The 20501-nt window shown below is 45.8% G+C and overlaps 1 protein-coding gene across 3 annotated transcripts in view; it reads right to left on the minus strand.

Moving 5' to 3' along the window:
• The window catches only part of Cpped1 (calcineurin-like phosphoesterase domain containing 1), a 105793-nt gene that overhangs the window by 21403 nt on the left and 63889 nt on the right, over positions 1–20501 (minus strand). For 2 of the 3 annotated variants that reach the window (XM_006522013.3, NM_146067.3), the window contains one exon: positions 3089–3511. In XM_006522013.3, coding sequence (XP_006522076.1) covers positions 3089–3511 — 423 coding nt within the window. Of the gene's footprint in view, positions 1–3088; positions 3512–20501 lie in introns of those variants that run through there. The other variant, XM_006522014.3, reaches the window with a different exon arrangement.

The raw sequence follows: 20501 nt of genomic DNA on the forward strand, positions 1-20501 counted from the left end.
ATCTTTTGGATCACAGAGCACATTCCTACACAAATGGTGGTCTATTGTATGGTGACAGCCCTTCCTCCTCATTTACCTCATCCCATTTACAAAAATTAATGCAACAATGGGAGATGATTGTTGATGCTCATTATTAAATCATTTATTCATCCCACACAATGATTCAGAATTATTCATTAAACTTACTGGAAGGAAGCAGGGTTTTTATCCCCACAGTGGCTTGGGGAGGGATGTATTCTTTAAAAGGATATTTTATAACAACACAATTATTGTAATTAAAAGCTACCCTGATCATCTGATGAGCTTCTGACATATTTTTGAGCACTGGCATTTTAGCACAAGGAGAAAACCGAGACTGAAATAGTATTAGGAAATACTATTGCTGTGGGGACAAAAGCTAGAGGCAACATTAAATACCACCTGCCACTGTCACCCCAGCTTTATCACGGTCTTTAAGTTAATACATTTTACAAAATATCACTGACTGCCTGACTTTCCAAAATGGGTTCAAGTTCTCTTGCTGTGGCTTCAGCCACTGTCCACATTCTGCCTGGTCAAGTAGCAGCCCTGCCCTGCCCCTGAGACACACATATACAGGGCTTGCCATCCAAGCCTCCCAACCTAGCAGCACGGCGCGGTTCTGTCCACACAGAAACTGCAACTGCAGATGTTGCCTGTTTGTTCTGTGTCTGATGGCCAGGCTTAGCACGCAATGGAGACCCACAGTAGGAGGGGCTTCGAGCTCTTTAGTGCTACTTGAAGTAGATTTAGGTGAGGATCCTAAGGCTAGGGGCAAAGAAGGGCTGCAGGAGAAACAGATTACTGAGTGACCTAGATGAAAGGCAGGGAGGAAAGACAAAGGCCGCACACCTTACGATGTGGAAGGCACAGGACAGACAATATGAGATGGAGTCTTCTCCATTGCGCTTGTCATAGAGTGTGTCCTGGACACCATTGAGCTCTGTCAGCGGGCCGTGGAGGGCTGGATGAGGTAAAGACTTTCCTTCCTGCCCTGCACTCCATCCACATCACAGAGGCCTTCCTGTGAGCCGAGCCCTGAGTCATACCTAAAGGCAGGGCAGATGGACCTTCAAGGAGCTGACAGTCTAGTGAGAGACTCAGCATGTCCAACTGACAAGAGCTGGATCAAGACAACGCTGACCAGGAACTGGAGGGGAGAAGAGCTTTATACCAAAAAGGTAGAAACCTGAGTTGGTCTCACAGCCAGAGCAAAAGGAAAGGACTTCTGGGAAGGGCAAGCTGAAGGAAGAGCTGGACCTTGTGCAGGGGTTGGAGAATGTACAGAGGGCCTGGCTGGAGCTGATTCAATATGAAGGAAGCAGAAAAAGGCCCCAAATGAACACAGTCCTGCCAGGCAAGGAGACCCTACTGGACCCAGAGTCCACAGGATGCAGGTCTAAAACCATCAAGAATGGAAAACACCACCAAGTTTCACGCTTACAAACCAACTTTTGGATCATAATTTGGCTTCCTATTTAGTTCTGCCTAGGGACAGGGTTGGTCCTACACAAAGGCACCAACCAGCTGTAGACATCAACCTTCACAGGATGGGGCCATGGGATTCACTTCAGAAGCACACACAGTCCTCAGGGGATGTGCTGACAAGAAACCCTGCTCCAGCTGTTGTGTCCCACAGGCTCTGGGTAGTTTTACCACACTTCCTCCACAGGCACCCTGTTAGCACTGTGGATCCTCTCAGCATCTGGACATTCTCAGAGATGGCATGTGCTCTGTCCTGGGATGGGCAGCTCAGACCCTTGTGCCACTCGAGAATGCTGACAGCATGATGAACAACCAGCAGTTGGGAACTGAGTTTGCATCATTTATATGCATCCACGTGTGGTGGAAGAACTGGATATTCTCTGATGTAAAACGGTCTCTCTGGTGGAGCAGATGCCATCCTGATATTAACTCTGCTTCCCTGGCTTCAGAAATGCTTTCCACACTAACTCAAGCATGGCCTGAGATATCAAAGGCCTTCAATAGGAGTTTCCCAACATCATCTCCACAGAACAGTTGGAGAATGTCTCTGATAACACAAGCTTTTTGTAAAATGCCCCAGAAGTACAGAAGAGCCTATTGGGTTTCACAGTGGACCATGAGTAAGAGAAGACCAGAAGTTGTTTTGTTGTTGTTTTTTTGCTTAACAAATTTTGGCTCTTGAGATAGACCACTTCCAACTTCAACTCTTGCTCCTTCCTGCAGCAACTAAATGAAGCAATTCATTTCTTACAAGGGTGTGACACAAATAAACTGTGGAACAGTCTAAGGGGGAAATCAGGGACAGGACACACAGCCACTGTCATGGCTGACGACTACTAATCACTGAGGTGAGCCACCTAGGACACACCATTTCTCAAGAGAGGGCCCCAGAAAGGGAACTAAAGAGGAGAGAGGTGGCATGGGAGAGTACCAGGGAGTGGCCATCATAATCTAAGGCTGACCTTTAAAACAGGCATCTTTACTTTGCGATTGTATACATGTGATCACACGGATGTAGTTGCAAGTCTACATGACAGAGATGCTATGCATACACCTCCTCGTCCTAATTCAGGAAGGAAGGAAGGAAGCATGATGTACCCTGAACAGGCGAACACATGAAGGTTTCAGGATCAATCTAATAAAGCCTCACACCAAGGTTTCCTGTATGATACATGAGGACTATGATAGGGTGCTCGGGTCTTAAGGCTTCTCTGTCCTTTCCTTGAGCCAGTCCATGCTTGCCACAGAAAGGAAGGAAGCTGTTATTAGCTCTTTCCATCTCCCAAGGTACACGTAATCACATTCTGAGCCCTTCTGCTAGGACCCTTGACCTCCAAGACTCCCATCCTCAGCTGGGGGCATCTACTCCAGGGGCTGGGCAGGTCAGAGGCCATCCTGATGCTTCCTAGGATCACCACCCTTAGTCATCCTAGGGTAGACACTGAGGCAGGAAGGAATTGGCAGCTTGCCCACAGCTATATTACTAGTGAGTAAGATCAGAACCTGTCCCATCCAAGCCTAGTCCCCTCTTCACTTCGCCAGGTGGCAGAAGGAGGTTGACACATACACATACCCCAGGCATTACCTGCTCTGGTGAGCTTTTCGGCCAGTTCCTTACGGACGGTCTTAGTGAGGTTGAAGTAGTCGTCATCTTCATCAATACTCTGCAGGAATAGCGGGATATGCTGGAAGACAATGGCGTGCTGGCACTGTTTCTGCTCTGCAATGTTCAGCTGTTGGTCCAGCCAGTGATCCTGGGCCTGCTTCAGTGCGGGGCACCTGGAGGCATCGTACAAGAACTGGGAGTTGAGCACCAGGAACAGGACGCCCCCGACCCAAAAGCTGAAGTAGTCGTCTCCCCATGTCTGGCAGAACTCCTCCACAGTCTCGGCTGTGGGGGCATTGCCCAAGTCATGGTTGCCGCTGACCATCACCAGTGGGATGTCCTGGTCGACGGCTTTCAGTACTCGCTGCAGGTCCCTGGTCTGTTCTTGCCGCCATGGAGTTCCTACAGAGTGAAGGGAATTATGAGAGCGCTGCAGGCCATTTACCTATATACTCACAAGAGACTAAGACAGAACAATTGAGAATACTGTCGCAGAAATGTCAAACAGATAAAGCATATACCTGTCTACTCCTCAGAGTTTAACACTTTCCTGCTCACTCCTGCAACCTGATGAGTTCACTGCTGCCTCGGGGTGCACCCAGCCGTCCCTGCGCTATGTCTGTGTGGACCTGGTTTTGAACAAGGGCTGCACACAGTTATCTATTTGGCCTCACAGAATCCATCAGTACCTTTAGAGGAGAAACCCCTGAATCTAGTGACTAGTGTGCCAGGGCCCAGCAGAGGAAGAGGTGTTCCCTATATCTTCAGCAGTTCAATGAGGCACACACAGGCTCAGCACCACAGTGCTCAGCACATCTCCCCTCCCACTGCGGCACACAGGACTAAGAATGGAAGTGATTATTTGGATAGAGAGTTGGAGAAATGTGTGGGCAAGTAGCACCCTCCTCTTTTCCCATATTGCTGGCTTCTGCACTTCCTGTAATAATGTATTAAAGCTTTAATAAGTGCATTTTAAAATGACCAATTCAATTCCACATCTGTTCTTCACAGCCTTTCTGTGCAAATTTATTCAGCAAATATTTATTGAGCATCGACTACGTGTGAAGCATCAATTTAGTGACAGGAATAAGCATAAATTCCTTCCTCTACACTTGGGAGCTGGACCATGTGTGCAGCCCACCTGCCGCCATGAGGAAAGCAGGATGAAGGTGTAACTCCAGTGGCAGAAGTGGCACAAGGATGATGGAAAGGAGCAACCCACTTCCCTGGATAGACATGATGGGACCCACAGCAAAGGGATTAAAGCTGACACTTCACAGAGCTGGAGGGGCAGGTCTGAGTGTCCCCTGACAAATGACGGGTAACCCTGAGGTAATCCTGCTGTGCCCATAACACGAGTTGGGATTATACACAAATTGAAATATCTGCATGTCACCAAAACTGCACACTGAAATGTCAATTAGAAAATAAACCTTAGAGAATGCCAAGAAGAGCCCACATGAAGCAGCTGAGCTAAGAAAGGCAGAGATGCAGAGACAAAAGACTTCAGATGTAAAGCAGCAAACATGATGTGGGAACCGAGGGACAGGACAGAAATCAGGAAACACAGAGCTGCGGAAATGCCGGCTGCACAGATTACAGCTTAAAGGGGCTTCCCTCCCTCACTGCTCAGGAGGTCCCAGGTGGCCTCCTCATCCCTGATGCTGTGGTTCAGACCACCTATGTGGCTACTCTTTTCTCATGGCCTGGTGAGGTTTACCAGATCTGAGGGGCTCAGTTAAGTGTCCACAGTGATGGTATATCCGTCTGTCTCGCTTCCTGTCCCTGCTTTCATACTATAGGTCAGAATCTCAGTGTGTCACTGAAATGCTTTCTTCATGTGTGAGACCCTAATGAAATACATAAAAGACAGAAATGCAACTCTCCTGAGAAGATACTGTATTAGTCAGCGTTCAATTGCTGTGAAGAGGCACCACGACCACAGACACTCTTATACAAGAAAGCATTGAGTTGGGGTTGGCTTACCGTTTCAGAGGTTTAGTTTATTAACATCATGGAAGGCAGCATAGTGGTAGGCAGACACACATGGTGCTGGAGAGTGACTGAGAGTTCTACATCTAGGTTTGCAGGCAGCAGGCAGAGAGAGAAAGACACAGAGAGAAAGACACAGAGAGAGAGACAGAGACAGACAGACAGACAGACAGACAGACAGACAGACAGAGACTGTGCATGGCTTGTGCACCCGGGAGCTAAGGCTGTTCCACAGCCCTCTGTACACAGGTCCCACCAGGAGAGAGCTGGTCTTCCAGGAGTGCTCTCACCCAGGCTCAGAGGTAAGATCTTCGTTTTCTCTCTTATAACTGTCCAAAATAGGACCTTCCAGGAGCCAGGAGTGCACAGGGCACAGGAACAATGGAACAGATGGGTCAGGATCCTTCCAGTACCCATCTGCACCCGGAAGCTGCAGCTATTCCATAGCCCTCTGGACATAGGTCCCTCCAGGAGAGAGCTGGTCTCCCAGGAGTGCAGACACAGGCTTACTGGCCCACAGGAGGGACAAGCTCCAGCCAGAGACAGCAAGACTAACTAACATCAGAGATAAACAGATGGTGAAAGGCAAACGCAAGAACCTTACCAAGAGAACCAAGGCTACTTGGCAATATCAGAATCCAGTTCTCCTACCATAGCAAGTGCTGGATACCCCAACACACCCGAAAAGAAAGATCGGATCTAAAATCACATCTCATGATGTTGATAGGGGACTTTAAGAAGAACATAAACAACTCCCTTAAAGAAATACAGAGCCAGGAGGTGGTGGCGCACGCCTTTAATCCTAGCACTTGGGAGGCAGAGGCAGGCAGATTTCTGAGTTCGAGGCCAGCCTGGTCTACAGAGTGAGTTCCAGGACAGCCAGGGCTATACAGAGAAACCCTGTCTCAAAAAACCAAAAACAAAAACAAACAAACAAACAGAAATACAGAAGAACTCAGGTAAACAGTTTTAATCCCTTAAAGAGGAAAAACAAAAATCCCTTAAAGAATTACAGGAAAACATAAGCAAACAGGTGAAGGAATCAAGCAAAACCATCCAGATGTGCTGTCAAGTTGCTAGTGTATGCTCTCTCTCGTTTCTTTTTAGAGGCACTCAGAGCTATGAATTTTCCTCTTACCACTGCTTTCATTATGTCCCATAAGTTTGGGTATGTTGGCTTCATTAAATAATACTACTACTACTACTACTACTAATAATAATAGTAATAATTAGTAGTTTCTTTTATGAATGTGGGTGCCCTTGCATTTGGATCATAGGTGTTCAAAATTGAAAGTTCTTCTTGGTATATTTTTTCTTTGATGAATATGAAGTGTCCTCCCTTATCTTTTTTTTGATTTTATTCCATATTAGAATGGCTACTCCAGCTTGTTTCTTGGGACCATTTGCTTGGAAAATTGGTTTTCAGCCTTTTACTCTGAGGTAGTGTCTGTCTTTGTCCCTGAGGAGCATTTCCTGTATGCAGCAAAATGCTGGGTCCTGATTACATATCAAGTCAGTTTGTCTGTGCCTTTTTATTGGGACATTGATCCATTAATGTTAAGAGAGATTAAGGAATAGTGATTGTTGCTTCCCTGTTATTTTTGTTGCTAGAAGTGGAATTATGTTTGTGTGGCTGTCTTCTTCTGGGTTTGTTGGAAGATTACTTTCTTGCTTTTTCTAGGGTGCAGTTTCCTTCCTTATGTTGGTGTTTTCCTTTGTAGGGCTGGATTTGTGGAAAGATATTGTGTAAATTTGTTTTTGTCATGGAATATCTTGGTTTATCTATCTATGGTAATTGAGAGTTTTGCTGGATATAGTATCCTGGACTGGCATTTGTGTTCTCTTAGGGTCTGTATGACATCTGCCCAGGATCTTCTGGCTTTTATAGTTTCTGGTGAGAAGTCTGGTGTAATCTGATAGGCCTGCCTTTATATGTTACTTGACCTTTTTCCCTTACTGCTTTTAATAATCTTTCTTTATTTAGTGCATTTGATGTTTTGATTATTATGTGATGGGAGGAATTTCTTCTCTGGTCCAATCTATTTGGAGTTCTGTAGGCTTCTTGTATGTTGATGGGCATCTTTTTCTTAGGTTAGGGGAGTTTTCTTCTATAATTTTGTTGAAGATATTTACTGGCCCTTTAAGTTGGGAATCTTTACTCTCTTCTATAGCTATTATCCTTAGGTTTGGTCATCTCATTGTGTCCTGGATTTCCTGGAAGTTTTGGGTTAGGAGTTTTTGCTTTTTGCATTTCCTTTGAGTGTTGTGTCAATGTTTTCTATGGTATCTTTGGCACCTGAGATTCTCTCTTCTCTCTCTTGTATTCTCTTGGTGATGCTTGCATCTATGACTCCTGATCTCTTTCCTAGGTTTTCTAACTCCAGGTTTGTCTCCCTTTGTGATTTCTTTATTGTTTCTATTTCCATTTATAGATGTTGGATGGTTTTGTTCATTTCCTTTGCCTGATCGATTGTGCTTTCCTGTGATTCTTTAAGGGATTTTGTGTTTCATCTTTAAGGGCTTCTAGCTGTTTACCTGTGTTCTTCTGTATTTCTTTAAGGGAGTTATTTTTTTCCTTCTTAATGTCCTCTATCATCATCATGAGAAGTGATTTTAGATCCGTATCTTGCTTTTCTGGTGTGATGGTGTATCCAGGACTTGTTATGGTGGGAGAATTGGGTTCTGATGATGTCAAGTAATCTTGGTTTCTGTTGTTTATGTTTTTATGCTTCTTTCCTGACATCGGGTTATCTCTAGGATACCTGCCCTTGCTATATCTGACTGGAATCTATCCTTCCTGTGATCCTGGTTGTGTCAGATCTCAGAATCGAGCTGTCTCTGTGATCCCGTGATTCTGTGATCCTGGGATCCTGTGATCCTGAGATCCTGGGTGTGTCAGAGCTCCTGGAAGTCAATCTGCCTTTGGCACCCTGAGATCCTGGTGTGGACAAGCTCCTGTGATCCTATGATCCTGGGCATGTTAGAGACCCTGGGAGTGGAGCTTCCTCTGGGTGTTGTGGGACTGGTTTGTGTCCAAGGTCTGCTTGAAATCAGGGTCTTAATAGCTATGTTCTCATCTGTACTCGCAATAGCATAACTTGTCATGATCAAAATATTTAAACCATGTAACAAATATCCAATGACATATGCCAAAGTGTGTGTGCATGTGCTGTGTGTTTATAAAATATTTTATAAAATAGAAGATTGGGTCTTGAAAGGGAAGGACATTCTGGTACGCTATAACATGGCTGAACTTCTCTGACATTATGCTGAGTGAAGTGAGCTGGTCAGAAAAGGCAGATGTTGCATAACTGTACTTCCATGAAGCACAGAGTGGTCAGACAGAGACAGAAACTACAAAAGTAGCCACTGCAGTCTGCAGGCAGGGTTCAGAGGAGGGGACTGTTTACTAGGAAGAGAGCTTCAGTCTTCCAAGGGAAAAGGATTTATGAGGTGGATAAAGTTACAAGTGCATAGCAGTATGGGTGGGGTTGGCACCAATGAACTGCACACACGACACCTTCAAGTGGAAGGCTGACAGTGGTGGATGTAGGAGCTTAGAGTTCAGGGATGGTGGGGCTGGATACAGCCATAGATTCTAGTGCTTACAGCTTTACACCACTGCCCTTTGGGCTAGCATTTCAGGAAGGAGCAGGCAAGGTCCCTGGACTCAGAGAATTCAAGCTACATTCTGAGGGACACAGGATCCTCTGAGCTTTGGGTTTCTAGTTAGGTCCTACTACTCCATCTTGGGAATATGGAGATGCTTTCATAGGAAAGTAGCCAACATGCAGATCGTGCTCAGCTTCCTCCCTGTCCATTGAGAAGGCAGGTTTGATCTCACCTGAGCTTTCCTTGGTATTTCCCTTATGCTCAGGGAGCTTGGCTGAGCCTTGACACAATGTTGCTGCCTTGAGCCAGGTAGGGAAATTATAGCACAGGGATAGCTAACACACCAGAAACAGGACCTTCTGGCCAAAGTCCTAAGAGGTGGGAATGGTGTCAGCAATGTTCCTTCTTTTGTGGAGGCTGGACACAGAATAGTCACGTCCGGCACCAACTAAACAGCGAAAATCATAGCTTGACCTTCAAACTTCTCCCAAGGGATCACTAGGAAATATCAACTCAAACTTTCAATAAGAGACCAGAAAGATGCCCGCCTGAAGCAGCGCACACATACAGCACAGCTTGCTCACTGTGATGTTAGCTGAGACCTCAAATTCGAACAGTGGTGTGTCCTTTAGCAGCGATAGGAACAGAGAAAGTTCGAACCAAGCCAAAAAAACAACTCACTCAAGCTCTACTTTGACAGTTTTGGGAAATGTTACCTTGGGCGGGACCAGGACAAACTGCAAATGGAAGGAGCTAATAGAAATGACACAATTTTGTTGAAGATAAATCATGGAGGGTATCAAGAGATAAAGTGTCTAGAAAAATCCCGACAAAGCTGTTAGAGCTAAATATCCATGGGTGGGCGAGAGGGACAGGAACACTGCAGTCTCTCTCTCTACTCACCATACCCCAGATGTCACATGAGCACAAATTACTTTCATAATAAGAAAAATAATCAAGACACCTAAGAACTAACAAATGTGCTGAAATTAGCTCTCGTTAGGTAAACAAGTATAAATATAATTTTAGCAGGAACAGACAAAGTCAATGCCAAGGCCAACAACACGCATTTCTAGCTCTTTATTCTCAGAGAAACAGAAACAGGAGAGGCAAAAACGACAGAAAGGTGCTTCAGAAACATAAAATGACACAACACCATGACTAACATCAATTAAAAATGTGAAACAAGATTGTTCTTGGAACAAATTGTATTCTTTCTCGACAATGGCATTACCATAAAAAGCATTCTTTTGTACGCCAGATGACTTCCAAGGTCAAGACCTAGGGGCTGAAGACGTGGCTCGGTGGTACAGAAGGGCTGCACTCAGCCCGGGCTCCATCCAGCACCCAGGCATCTGAAGAGAAGGTGATGCTGAGGAAGGAGTGCTAACCTCAGTTTCAAATATCTGGCTTAGTACTCCTGTCCGGCAGATGACAGTTACTTTATTTTTACTATTATTCATTCTAATAACCATGAATCCCTTAAGAAGCCTAAAAGTATACCTGGTTTCTGCTAACTCTCTATGGTGTGCTACAGCTGACTTCCTCCTGTGAACCACACTTCCAAGTTTCATCTGCCGTAGCCTCCATTGGTACACTTGCTGTTTGACAGTATGGTGCTGTTTGAAAGGGTGGACTGAGTTCCACTTATCCATTTGCCATATGCTAGGTGTCCTGGTTGGGCTGTTTCTTCCTTTTAGCTACTGGAAACAGGATTGCTGTAAATACCCTCATATATACCTTCTCTGTGGATGCATCATTTCTCTGGAGCACACACCTAGGAGGTTGAACCATGAGGTCACACTAACTGCATGCTTCCTTGTTTAAGGAACCAACTGGTGGCTTTACAAGGTCCCCCTTTTCCATCTCTCCTGACATATGAGGTTTCCCGTGACTGACTCAATACTCCCAGTAGCTCCTGTTAGTCCTCAGCTTCGGATTACAGTCATCCCAGATCTTCTCACGATGTACTGACCTCCAACCATCAAATTATCTTTGTTGTTATTTCATAATTGTAATTTTATAACAGTTATGAATCACAATGGTAATGTAAATATCCGATGTTCAATTTCCAATACCAAAGATCTCTCAGCTTTGGAAAGGTAAGCTAAGCTATCTTCCAGTCGTCAGGCTAGTGAAAATGGCAATTAAGTACTCACAGAGTACTAAGTTCTGAGGCTGGGAAGGAAGGCTTGCTTAGGCTTGGGGATGGTGAGGGCTGAAGAGAGCCCCAGCTTTCAGTACTGCCTCAGGTCCACAAGGCCTCTTGCCTGGTGTTCTTCATAGCTCATGTCTCCCTATCCTACCTACCACTCCTCCATCCTGAAGCAGCTATGTGACTTTGTTTTTGTTTGTTTGTTTGTTTGTTTTTCGAGACAGGGTTTCTCTGTATAGCCCTGGCTGTCCTGGAACTCACTTTGTAGACCAGGCTGGCCTCGAACTCAGAAATCTGCCTGCCTCTGGGATTAAAGGTGTGAGCCACCATTGCCCGGCCTGCTTTGAAACCTCAAATCTAACCAGTAGCCAGAGAGCAAAATAGAAATGGTGGGTCCACTGTACAGTGGGCCAAGTGAGGCACCCTGGTGTGGGTGAGACTGAGAGAAAACTTCCTCTGCTTTGCCTGAGCCACTATGACTTGCATTTTGAACATGGCTGACAGCACAGTGACTATGCTCCTCATTTGGAACTGTAGGGTTCACTCCCACGCAGAGGCTGAAGGTGACACAGACTTTAGAAAGTAAAACCCAACCAACAACTGCACCTGCAATGCCTTCAGGATGCCCAGTGCTGGGCAGTGGGACAGAGGTACAGAGATAGCAAGAACGAAGCAGTTCTGCTGTCTTTGTTTCCCTGGCCAGGCATCTGCTACAGCATTTGAGGGAGTTGTGGAGAGGGACTGGCAACGAGGTGACTTCATGTTTCTCAGCTATGAGGTAAAGCTGGGTCAGGGCTGCTGCACTAAATGGTGCAGGAAGGACCAGGAGCAAAGGAGCCCACCTGAGTGTGTGGAAGTGTCTCATGCTGTCTGGAGATACTCAGAAGAAGACAGAGTGATGGTCAATCTTGCCTGAGTCTGAGCCATAACGCCCTTGAAAAAGAATTACCCATGTCTACTCTAGAGCTAACCTTGGGCTGCTCTAAGTGTGAACACACAAGGGATACTTGGTACACTGACACTACTCCAAGTTGGCAACCAGAGGTGAGAAAGATGGCCTCTCACTGCTTTTCCCAATACAGGATGGATCTACCCCGCCTACAACTGGATTTATGTTCATTACACACATGTTAGATGGAAGGTATCTCAAGTATATGATCTTACAATGATAAAGTCCTGTGTGGAAAACCCTGCCAATGAACTCTGGGTTTCCTGAGGAGTCTAAGTATTACATTTGTGATTTACTGAGAACCAGGGGGCTTATTCCATTTCTAAGAACACAGGTATCCATATTGCAGCCAGTTTTTTTCCTTCTTCTTCTTCAGATAAGGGCTGATTTTCTGAGGGGAAAACCATTACTGTGCTGAGGTACAGGGATCTCGGGCAGAGGTACATGCATACACCACCCAAAGGTAGTGCTTATACCTACTAAGCATAGACCATCACAGTCATAGCACGTTGTCTTCCCTCTGAGGGTAAAAGAGTAAAGAAGCTGCTAAAAATGACCGAAGACTATAACTCTCTCACAGGACAGACAGAACAAGAAGCAAGCAGCTAGCTCTTGTGATAGCCTGCAGACAGGACAAAATGCCACTAGGAAACTGCCATTTAAAATACAAACCAGGGCCTGGGAATACAAACCAGGTCAGCAAAGTGCTTACCTTGGAGTTCCAGGATCCAAGCCAGATCACCAGAACCCACATAAGAAAGTCCGACCTCTGGCTGTGCTTGTAATCCTAGCACTGGGGAGGCTGAGGCAAGGAGACCCACCCAGGGCTCCCTGGCCTATTATATTCTGAGAGCTCCGGGACAACTTGAGAAGACTCTGAAAAAAACCATGCATGGCTTCTGAGAACAACAACTGAGTTTGTCCTCTGGGCTCTATATGCATGCACACACATGTACAACCATATACACAAGCACCTATACACATCTAGATGTGAGCACATGCACACATACATATATGAAAACAATCCATTTCTGAGACCTTCACAATATCTTCTCTTCCCTATGGAGGTTGCTTAAATAATACATTGCAAACGGGTTTCATGCAGGTTATAAATCCATTTACCATTTCACTAACAAGAACAAGAAAACTAATGTTCTCTGTAGCAAATGGACAAGACAGGATGTCACTTAGTCAAAGAAAATAAGACCTTTATAATCCCCGTTCCTTGGAGGCACAAGGATTCAGGAGAGCTGATCATGATATACTCAACTACTCCTGGAAACAATTTTAATTAAATAACAGGACAACCTCGGTAAACAGAGAGAGGAACATGATTCAGGGTGAGTTTTCCTACTCGATACAAGCTACAGTGAAGGGAACAGAACCATCAGTAAAGCCTTCAGGTAAGCAGACTCCAAGCTGTTCCTTGCAAACTCAATCCAGCTGGGCCAAAGGCAGGGCAGTCAGAGGAGTGGTATGGCAGTTCGCAGGGAAGCATTCTCAGGCGGCATCACTGCTGTTGCCCGTTGCCTAGTCCTGGCCCCCACACCTAGTTTCTTTGTGCCCCAGCTTCCAGGAGCTTCTCTATGAGTGGGATTTTAGACACCCAGGTAGTGCTGTACAAGAAGAACGATGCTCCAGTAGCACCTGGCTTTGTACAGTGATAGTGCTTAAGTAGATACGCACATGTGCGTGCATATGAACCCTGTGTACAAGGGGCTTCACCCTATCTTGGAGATGGTTCTCCTCAAAATGAATGACAGCCCAGCCTTAGGCTGACAATGGCAACTCATCTCCTGGCTTGTTGCAATGGTGAGCTCACAGTGGCAGGGCATCCTAGGTACTGATTGGACTGTATCCCCTCATCTCTCCAGTTGAGGCTTGACCCCCCAGAACTTTAGGATGCGATGTATTTGAAGACCGTCTATGAGGGGTGATCAGAGTAAATGAATCTGTTGTAATGGGCCCCAATCTACCGAGACCTGCTTCTAGGGAGTTTAAGACACAGGGACACAAGCCAAGAGAGGTTTTGGAAGGAACTGAGCCTATAAAACCTTAGAAATTAAATTTCTGCTGCTGAGAATAAGTAGTCTGTAGTCCTTGTTAACAAAGTGTTACAGTTTATAAGCACACCTCCCATAGGGCAGGGCAGCAGAGTGTGGACTCAACAGCAGAGTTTCCCTGTCCTAAACCTGGGAGAAACATTTGGAAACTCCAGGCAGCAAAGCAGCATGAGGCAGGTGACAGGCTTCATCTCCCCTCGATGGCTTCTGCCCATGCCTCATCCACCACACTCAGCCCTTCCGAGAAAGCCACTCCACCCACCTAGCCACCAAGAGCAGTCTATGAGTGCCACACCACCTCTAGATCCTTCCTCTCATGAATGTCTTGTTAGAATCTGTATGCTGTCTAAATTTCTCTAGCCATAAAATAGAGAATCTGTGTCTGCCTTCAAATAATAGAGGGGAAACAAGTTATGATTTGTTGTATTCAAGGCTAGATGCTTTGAGGATCCTGAGACCAACAGGATAGCCTCTTCCCGAGACAGGTCAGAGCACAGAGCACATGCCCAAGGTATCCTGGAGAGAATCATGGCCCTGCTGGCTGTTCTACAGCACAGGAGGGACAGATTGAGATTCTTTGACAACCCCTATCCCATCATAATCCCCCCCCCCAAAGTAACAGCCTATATAGAAGGCACCAAAGAAAATTCTTAAAAAAGTGTGATGGGATGCTGAAGTTAGCTCTCCATAATTAATGGCTTCTGGTGGAGGTATGAGAGGGGAAAGATTCAGTTCTGTTTCAGAGGGCAGGCCACTAAGAATTTGACCATGCTCAAGTGAGTGTACAGATAACACAAAGTGGACTTTCTTTTTGTTTCCTTTTAAAAAAGTATTTTTATCTTTTACTTATGTGAATGGAGGCACAAGGGAGGAGGACGACATGGAAAGACCGAGAAGGGATTGTCATCAGAGTGCATGGTGTCAAACTCCCAGAGAATCAATAAAAATGCTATGTGGGGGAAAAAAAGAGCATAAATAAATAAATAAACCCCAAAACAACAAAAAACAAAGAAAACTATCAACTGAATGTGAGGGTGGAAGGAAGACATAAATATAAATATGAATATAAATGCCTTCCCAGAAGCACCAGAAGATGGACGCCATCTAAAAGAGAAGCAAATGGAATTCTAACAAGAGACAAACATGAAGGAACACCTTGGAATGGAGACTAAGATCCCAGGTTGTTGGCTGCTGGCAGGAGGAGTGAGTACCCGGGCAGGAAATGAAGGTCTCTGAGAGAAACTGTCTCAAGATGCTGATACGGACAGAAAATCTGAGACTGTCAGTGTTCTGACTGAAAATGGACAGAGCAATTTCTCCAGAAGAGGCGTTTGAAGTTGGACTTGTTCATTTAAAAAAAAAAAAAAGAGGCTACACTGATTTACAAAACATATCAATGAACAAAGTATGCAGGAAAAATAACCATAGCATGCACAATTTGACTGTGAATCATGCTTACACTAATGTACATATGGGTAAGATGTTATCAGTACATACTGCTCATGTAACACAAATCAGGACTTAATGACTCTGGGGAGAGGAGGATGGAAGGACAGAGCTGGATCGTCATCATCTGGCACACTTTACAGGAGCACTGAGCAGATGCAGGAACAGCAATGCAAGCATGCCATTTAGATTATGGGGACAAGCTGGGAAGCTCACTGGGGTGAGTGAAGAACAGGTGCACAGGCAGGGCCACTGCTTCTCATAATGGTGACAATGTCTCACTCATAGTCTGCAGGCACGCGACAAAGTCAGGAAAGTAGAAAAGTAAAGATGCAAACCACAGTCCTGCTGTTGTCATTACAAACAGTACCTGTGTTGCCTACATAACTCATTAAGTAGTTGTGTTGCTTGAAGGCGCAGGCCTCACCAAGTACCAAGCATTGTTCCAAGACAGACACAGATAAGCTCCCAGGTCAGAGGGCAATTTGTATAATCACAAGATAACCTGTAGGTTTATATTTTTCAAAACCTACTTTAATAAGCATTCTCAAATACCTTGACCCTCCTTGTAGCCCACAGTCCAGAGGTAAGGGAGAAAGATGGTAAATAGGACAAGAGGATGTGGACATGTTTAGAAGTAGCTCTTTGGGGCGACTCCAGTCTCCATTGTCAGGATACCAGTAGTCCAGTTAAGTAGTGTCAGGATACTAAACATGAATTAGCAGTGGCAGTATGATCCAGCAGAAACAGTCAGGCCTCCACCGAATCAGCAGGAGTCAGCATGAGCAACCAGGCCTAGGCCAGGATGTCAGAAGTTCTCTACCATGCATCTCTCAACAAAGCTCAGCCAAGATTCAAGGCCAATGAGGCTTTGTGGAGCTAGCTATGCAACTGTGCCATCACTGTCCATTGGAGTCCTATTTATACTTTCTTCAAACATCACATGCCTTCCCATGGGTCTTGCCTCAGCAAATACCACATGAGTCTGCATCACATGACACATCCAGAAACTTCTACTCCAACAACCTTTTCTGTTCTCAAAGCTGCTTAAATACAGCCCAGCCACCCTAGAGTCTGAGGGTGCCCCTGACATTGTTTACCAGAGAAGATGAGGCCAAGCACCAAGAACCAAGCACCAGGATGTGCATCTGCTAAAACCAACCCTGAGAGAGAGCTGGAGCACACAGTGATGACCAGGAAGGCATAGTGAGCGTCTGTCATAATGGGTGTGAGGCAGGTCCTCCAGGCTCCCTGGCATTCATCATAGACATCCGAGGCCATGAATGTTCTAGAAAACTCTGGCTTGAAGTGAGGAAAAGAGAATGAGGAGAAGTTGGCAGGGCTGTCTGAAGAGACCAACAATAGTGCCCAGAGATGGAGACACCTGAGAAGCTCCTTTTGCTGGCTTGTTCCTCTTCATGACACCCAAGAAACAATGATTGCTTTTGCCTTGGGAAAATGGATGGGATGGCTGGGCACTGAGATCTGGGCATCCCTTCCTCACAGGTAAATTACACCCAGGAATATAACATGCTCAGTTAATTAGCCCATTCACTTCACAGCACAGCTTAGAAGACTGAGTAAGTTCATCATGTAAAGCGTCAAGGACAGTGCCTCAACTCCTGCAAGCCTTGTGTGAGTTATTACACACATACACATGCACACGTATGTACACATAAGCACACACATATGCACACACAGACACACAGACACACAGACAAACACAGACACACAGACACACACACAAACACACACACAAACACACACACACACACACACACACACACACACACTCACACACACAGAGAGAGACACACGCGCGCGCGCGGACATGCACAAGTGTGGTGAGGCTATGTGCTCTGTCCAGAAATGGCTTATGTACTGATTAAATGCTTCTGAAAGAGATTAAAAGGGCCTGTTCCTCTCAATATCCCAGTAGAGAAATGAAGTTATATTTAGATCAAACTTCCCCCAGTGGGGGAAGAGAGCCACGCATGGATTCTATGCATAGATCCATTGGAGAAGTGAATCAGACCCTTCCCACCAAGGGAACAAGATGCCCAGCGTTCCTGACTGAACTTGATGCCAACACTTGGCCCACATGAGCCATACCTGAACAATTCCTATATGTGGGACAGCTGGGTTTTCAGAAGAACCCTAAATTCATAACCCCAAATTCAGAATGCTTCTCAACTTAGGACAAGGACATGAAAATATTGTAAGCTGAAAATATACTTGTCCCACCTAGCCCTTCAGAATAGCCTTGCTTAACAACACAGCATGGTGTCTCTGTGCATCCTCATGACCACGGGGCTGAGTAGGAGCTCTGCAGCTCAACAGCAGCTCAGAGAGCATGGAGCAGTGTGTCACCACTCAAGAGAGGGACCCAAACTCAAAACTCAAAGTGTGGATTTTACTGCATGTGAACTTGTTTAATATCACTACACAGTCATCCATCACTGAGTGTGAGGGGTCACTGTGATGGTCTCGTTATCAGGATCTACAAACAACTGGGGTGTATTTGTGGGAGGGTCTAGGAGGGAACCCTTGGAGAGGGTCAAATGAAGGAAGAAGCTCCTCCCTCAAAATGAGCATCCTCTGATGGGGGACCTGATGTGGGACTGTGAAAGGTAGCTTGCTCCCCAGATGAGCTAAGGCATGAAGCCCCAGAAAGCCTGAAGGGACGGCAGATTTGTGGCCATCAGTAAGACCACGTAAGGGCAAAGCCCCAAACCCTTCTACATGTAGAGGACATGACCTATGGTGACATAGGCTCAAAGTAGATCTCCATTTTAATGAGGTACCTCAAGGCCTGGAGGCTTAGCCAATAAGCTTTCCTTCCCAGACACTCCTCCTTGCAGAAGGTATTTAATCTCAGGCCAACCCCTGAGAAGTGGGGTATGGTTTTACTCATCCACTTTCCACCCTGACAATAAATGCCTTAAAACCATGGACAGCCTCTTTTCACTGGGATCCACCGTGGGGAACCATGAAGAAGGAGGCCTTTGCCTATAGAGCCACTGTCTAGTCTCCTATAGAAGGACTCTCTGTGCGCCTAGCCATAGCCTCCAGACTCCACCAAGCCCAAGCCCAAGCCCAAGCCAACCACTGACAAGCCAAGGACTCATCCCCAAGGGATCAGCCAGAGCTCCCTTTTTCTGTCCCATGCTTCAGACTGTGCTTCTCTACCCCCACACCCCACCCAGAGCCAGAGCACTGCAAGAAAGAGGAAGCTGGAGCGGGGCAGCAAGGGACTCTGAGGTCACTCTGGTGGTGGCCTGATGAGGAACAGTGGGAGGTGTCTTAGTTAGGGTTTTACAGCTGTGAACAGACACTATGACCAAGGCAACTCTTATAAGGATACTTAATTGGGTCTGGCTTACAGGTTCAGAGGTTCAGTCCATAATCATCAAGGCATGAACATGGCAGCATCCAGGCAGACATGGTGTAGAGCTGAAAGTTTTACATCTTTTTCTGAAAGCTGCTAGGAGAATATTGGCTCCCAGGCAGCAAGAATGAGACTTATAACCCACACCCACAGTGACACACCTACTCCAACAGGGCCACACCTTCTAATCCTGGCGAGCATATAGAAACCATCCCAGGAAGAGTCAGATAGAAGATCTCTATGTAGATCCCTGTCTACCACCTTAAAGACAAGAGGACTTGATAATCTTTAAAATACATAAACACAGCTCTCTGTCTGACCATGCAAAGTCACTGCAGGGGTTATGATCGCTGCATCCCCACGGATACACTGCTAACTTGGTCCTTTTCCTAAAGCCGTATTTATTTTGTGTGTGAGTTTGTACGTGTATGTGTGTGTGTGTGTGTGTGTGTGTGTGTGTGTGTGTGTGTGTGTGTGTGTATGTGTGTGTGTATGCTACAGCTGTTTGGGTAGAGGTCAGAGAAAAACCTGTAGGAATAAATCCTTCCACAATGTGGTCTCAGGTTGTTTGGCTTAACAGCAAGCACCTTCGCCCACTGAGCCACGTCAATGGCTCCCCTTTTTATGGATGGTCTTCTCCTATAGCCCAGCTGGTCTTTAGCTCACAATCCTCCAACCTTACTGCCCAAGTACTGAAATTATGGTGTGCACAACCATCCATCCATCCATGGATGGACCACCCATCTTGTCCCTGGTGCTGACAAGGTCCCCAGGTCAGGCAGAGGACATGCTGGCTAATGCCTAGGTCTGGGTTATTCTTTCGTAGAAAATTAGAACTTGAAAGAGTTACCTTCATCAGATTGGCTCGTAGGCATGTCTGTGGGACATTTTTCTGATTTCTAATTGATGGAGGAATGTTGTGGATAGTGCTTGTGCTGTTTGTATTTTAATGCTAATTCCACTTTCCCAGGAGGGGCTGCAGATGAGGGGTGAATCAGGAACACAGGTGACTTCTTGTGAACCTTCTCCCCACCTTAACTTGTAAAATAAAGGCTAGAGCTGGTGACTGGCAGTGGAAGGGAAGGTGGAGCTGAAAAGTTTGGGGGAGAAGAAGGAGGAGGGAGGGAGGAGGAGGAGGAGAAGGAAGACGGAGGAAGAAGACGATCCAGACTCCGCATGCTTTAAATAGCTACAGGTAGCTATGAATATCATAAAAGGATACAATGATTGGGATAACTTGTCTAATCTAGGCGGGCAGCTTGTATCATTATCAATTAGCTGAGTATAGCATGGGATGGTGACTTTTTTTTTTTTTTTTTTTAATATTTCCTGCAACAGAGGAAGGTCCAGGCCAGAGAGGCAGCTAAACAGGAGCCTGGCCACACGTCAGTGTGCAGTGCCTCTCAATGGTCTCAGCTTTGGTTCCAGCCTTGAGTTCCAGCTTTGGCTTCCCATGAAGATGGACTGTTGCTTGGAAATTGAAGATGAAATGAGCCCTTTCCTCCCCACATTATTATTGATCGTGATGTTTATCATAGCACTAGAGATGTAAATTATAACAGGTACATGGCTCCACAAGATCACCCATGTGTCCATCATGAGAGATAGTCAAGTGAAGTACTCTCGTGAGGAGGCTTCTGCAGCCGTTCGTTCACAAAGGCACCTGCAGTAACAAGGAGGTGTGTGTGCTACCCACTGCAGCACACAAGTGCAGATGGAGCATGAGTTCAGCTGTGAGAAATACAGACAATGAGAGTAGGGAGGAGATATGTCAGTGTGTCAGTCTA

Source organism: Mus musculus, chromosome 16 (genome assembly GCF_000001635.26).
Source record: "Mus musculus strain C57BL/6J chromosome 16, GRCm38.p6 C57BL/6J".
Lineage (NCBI taxonomy): Eukaryota > Metazoa > Chordata > Mammalia > Rodentia > Muridae > Mus > Mus musculus.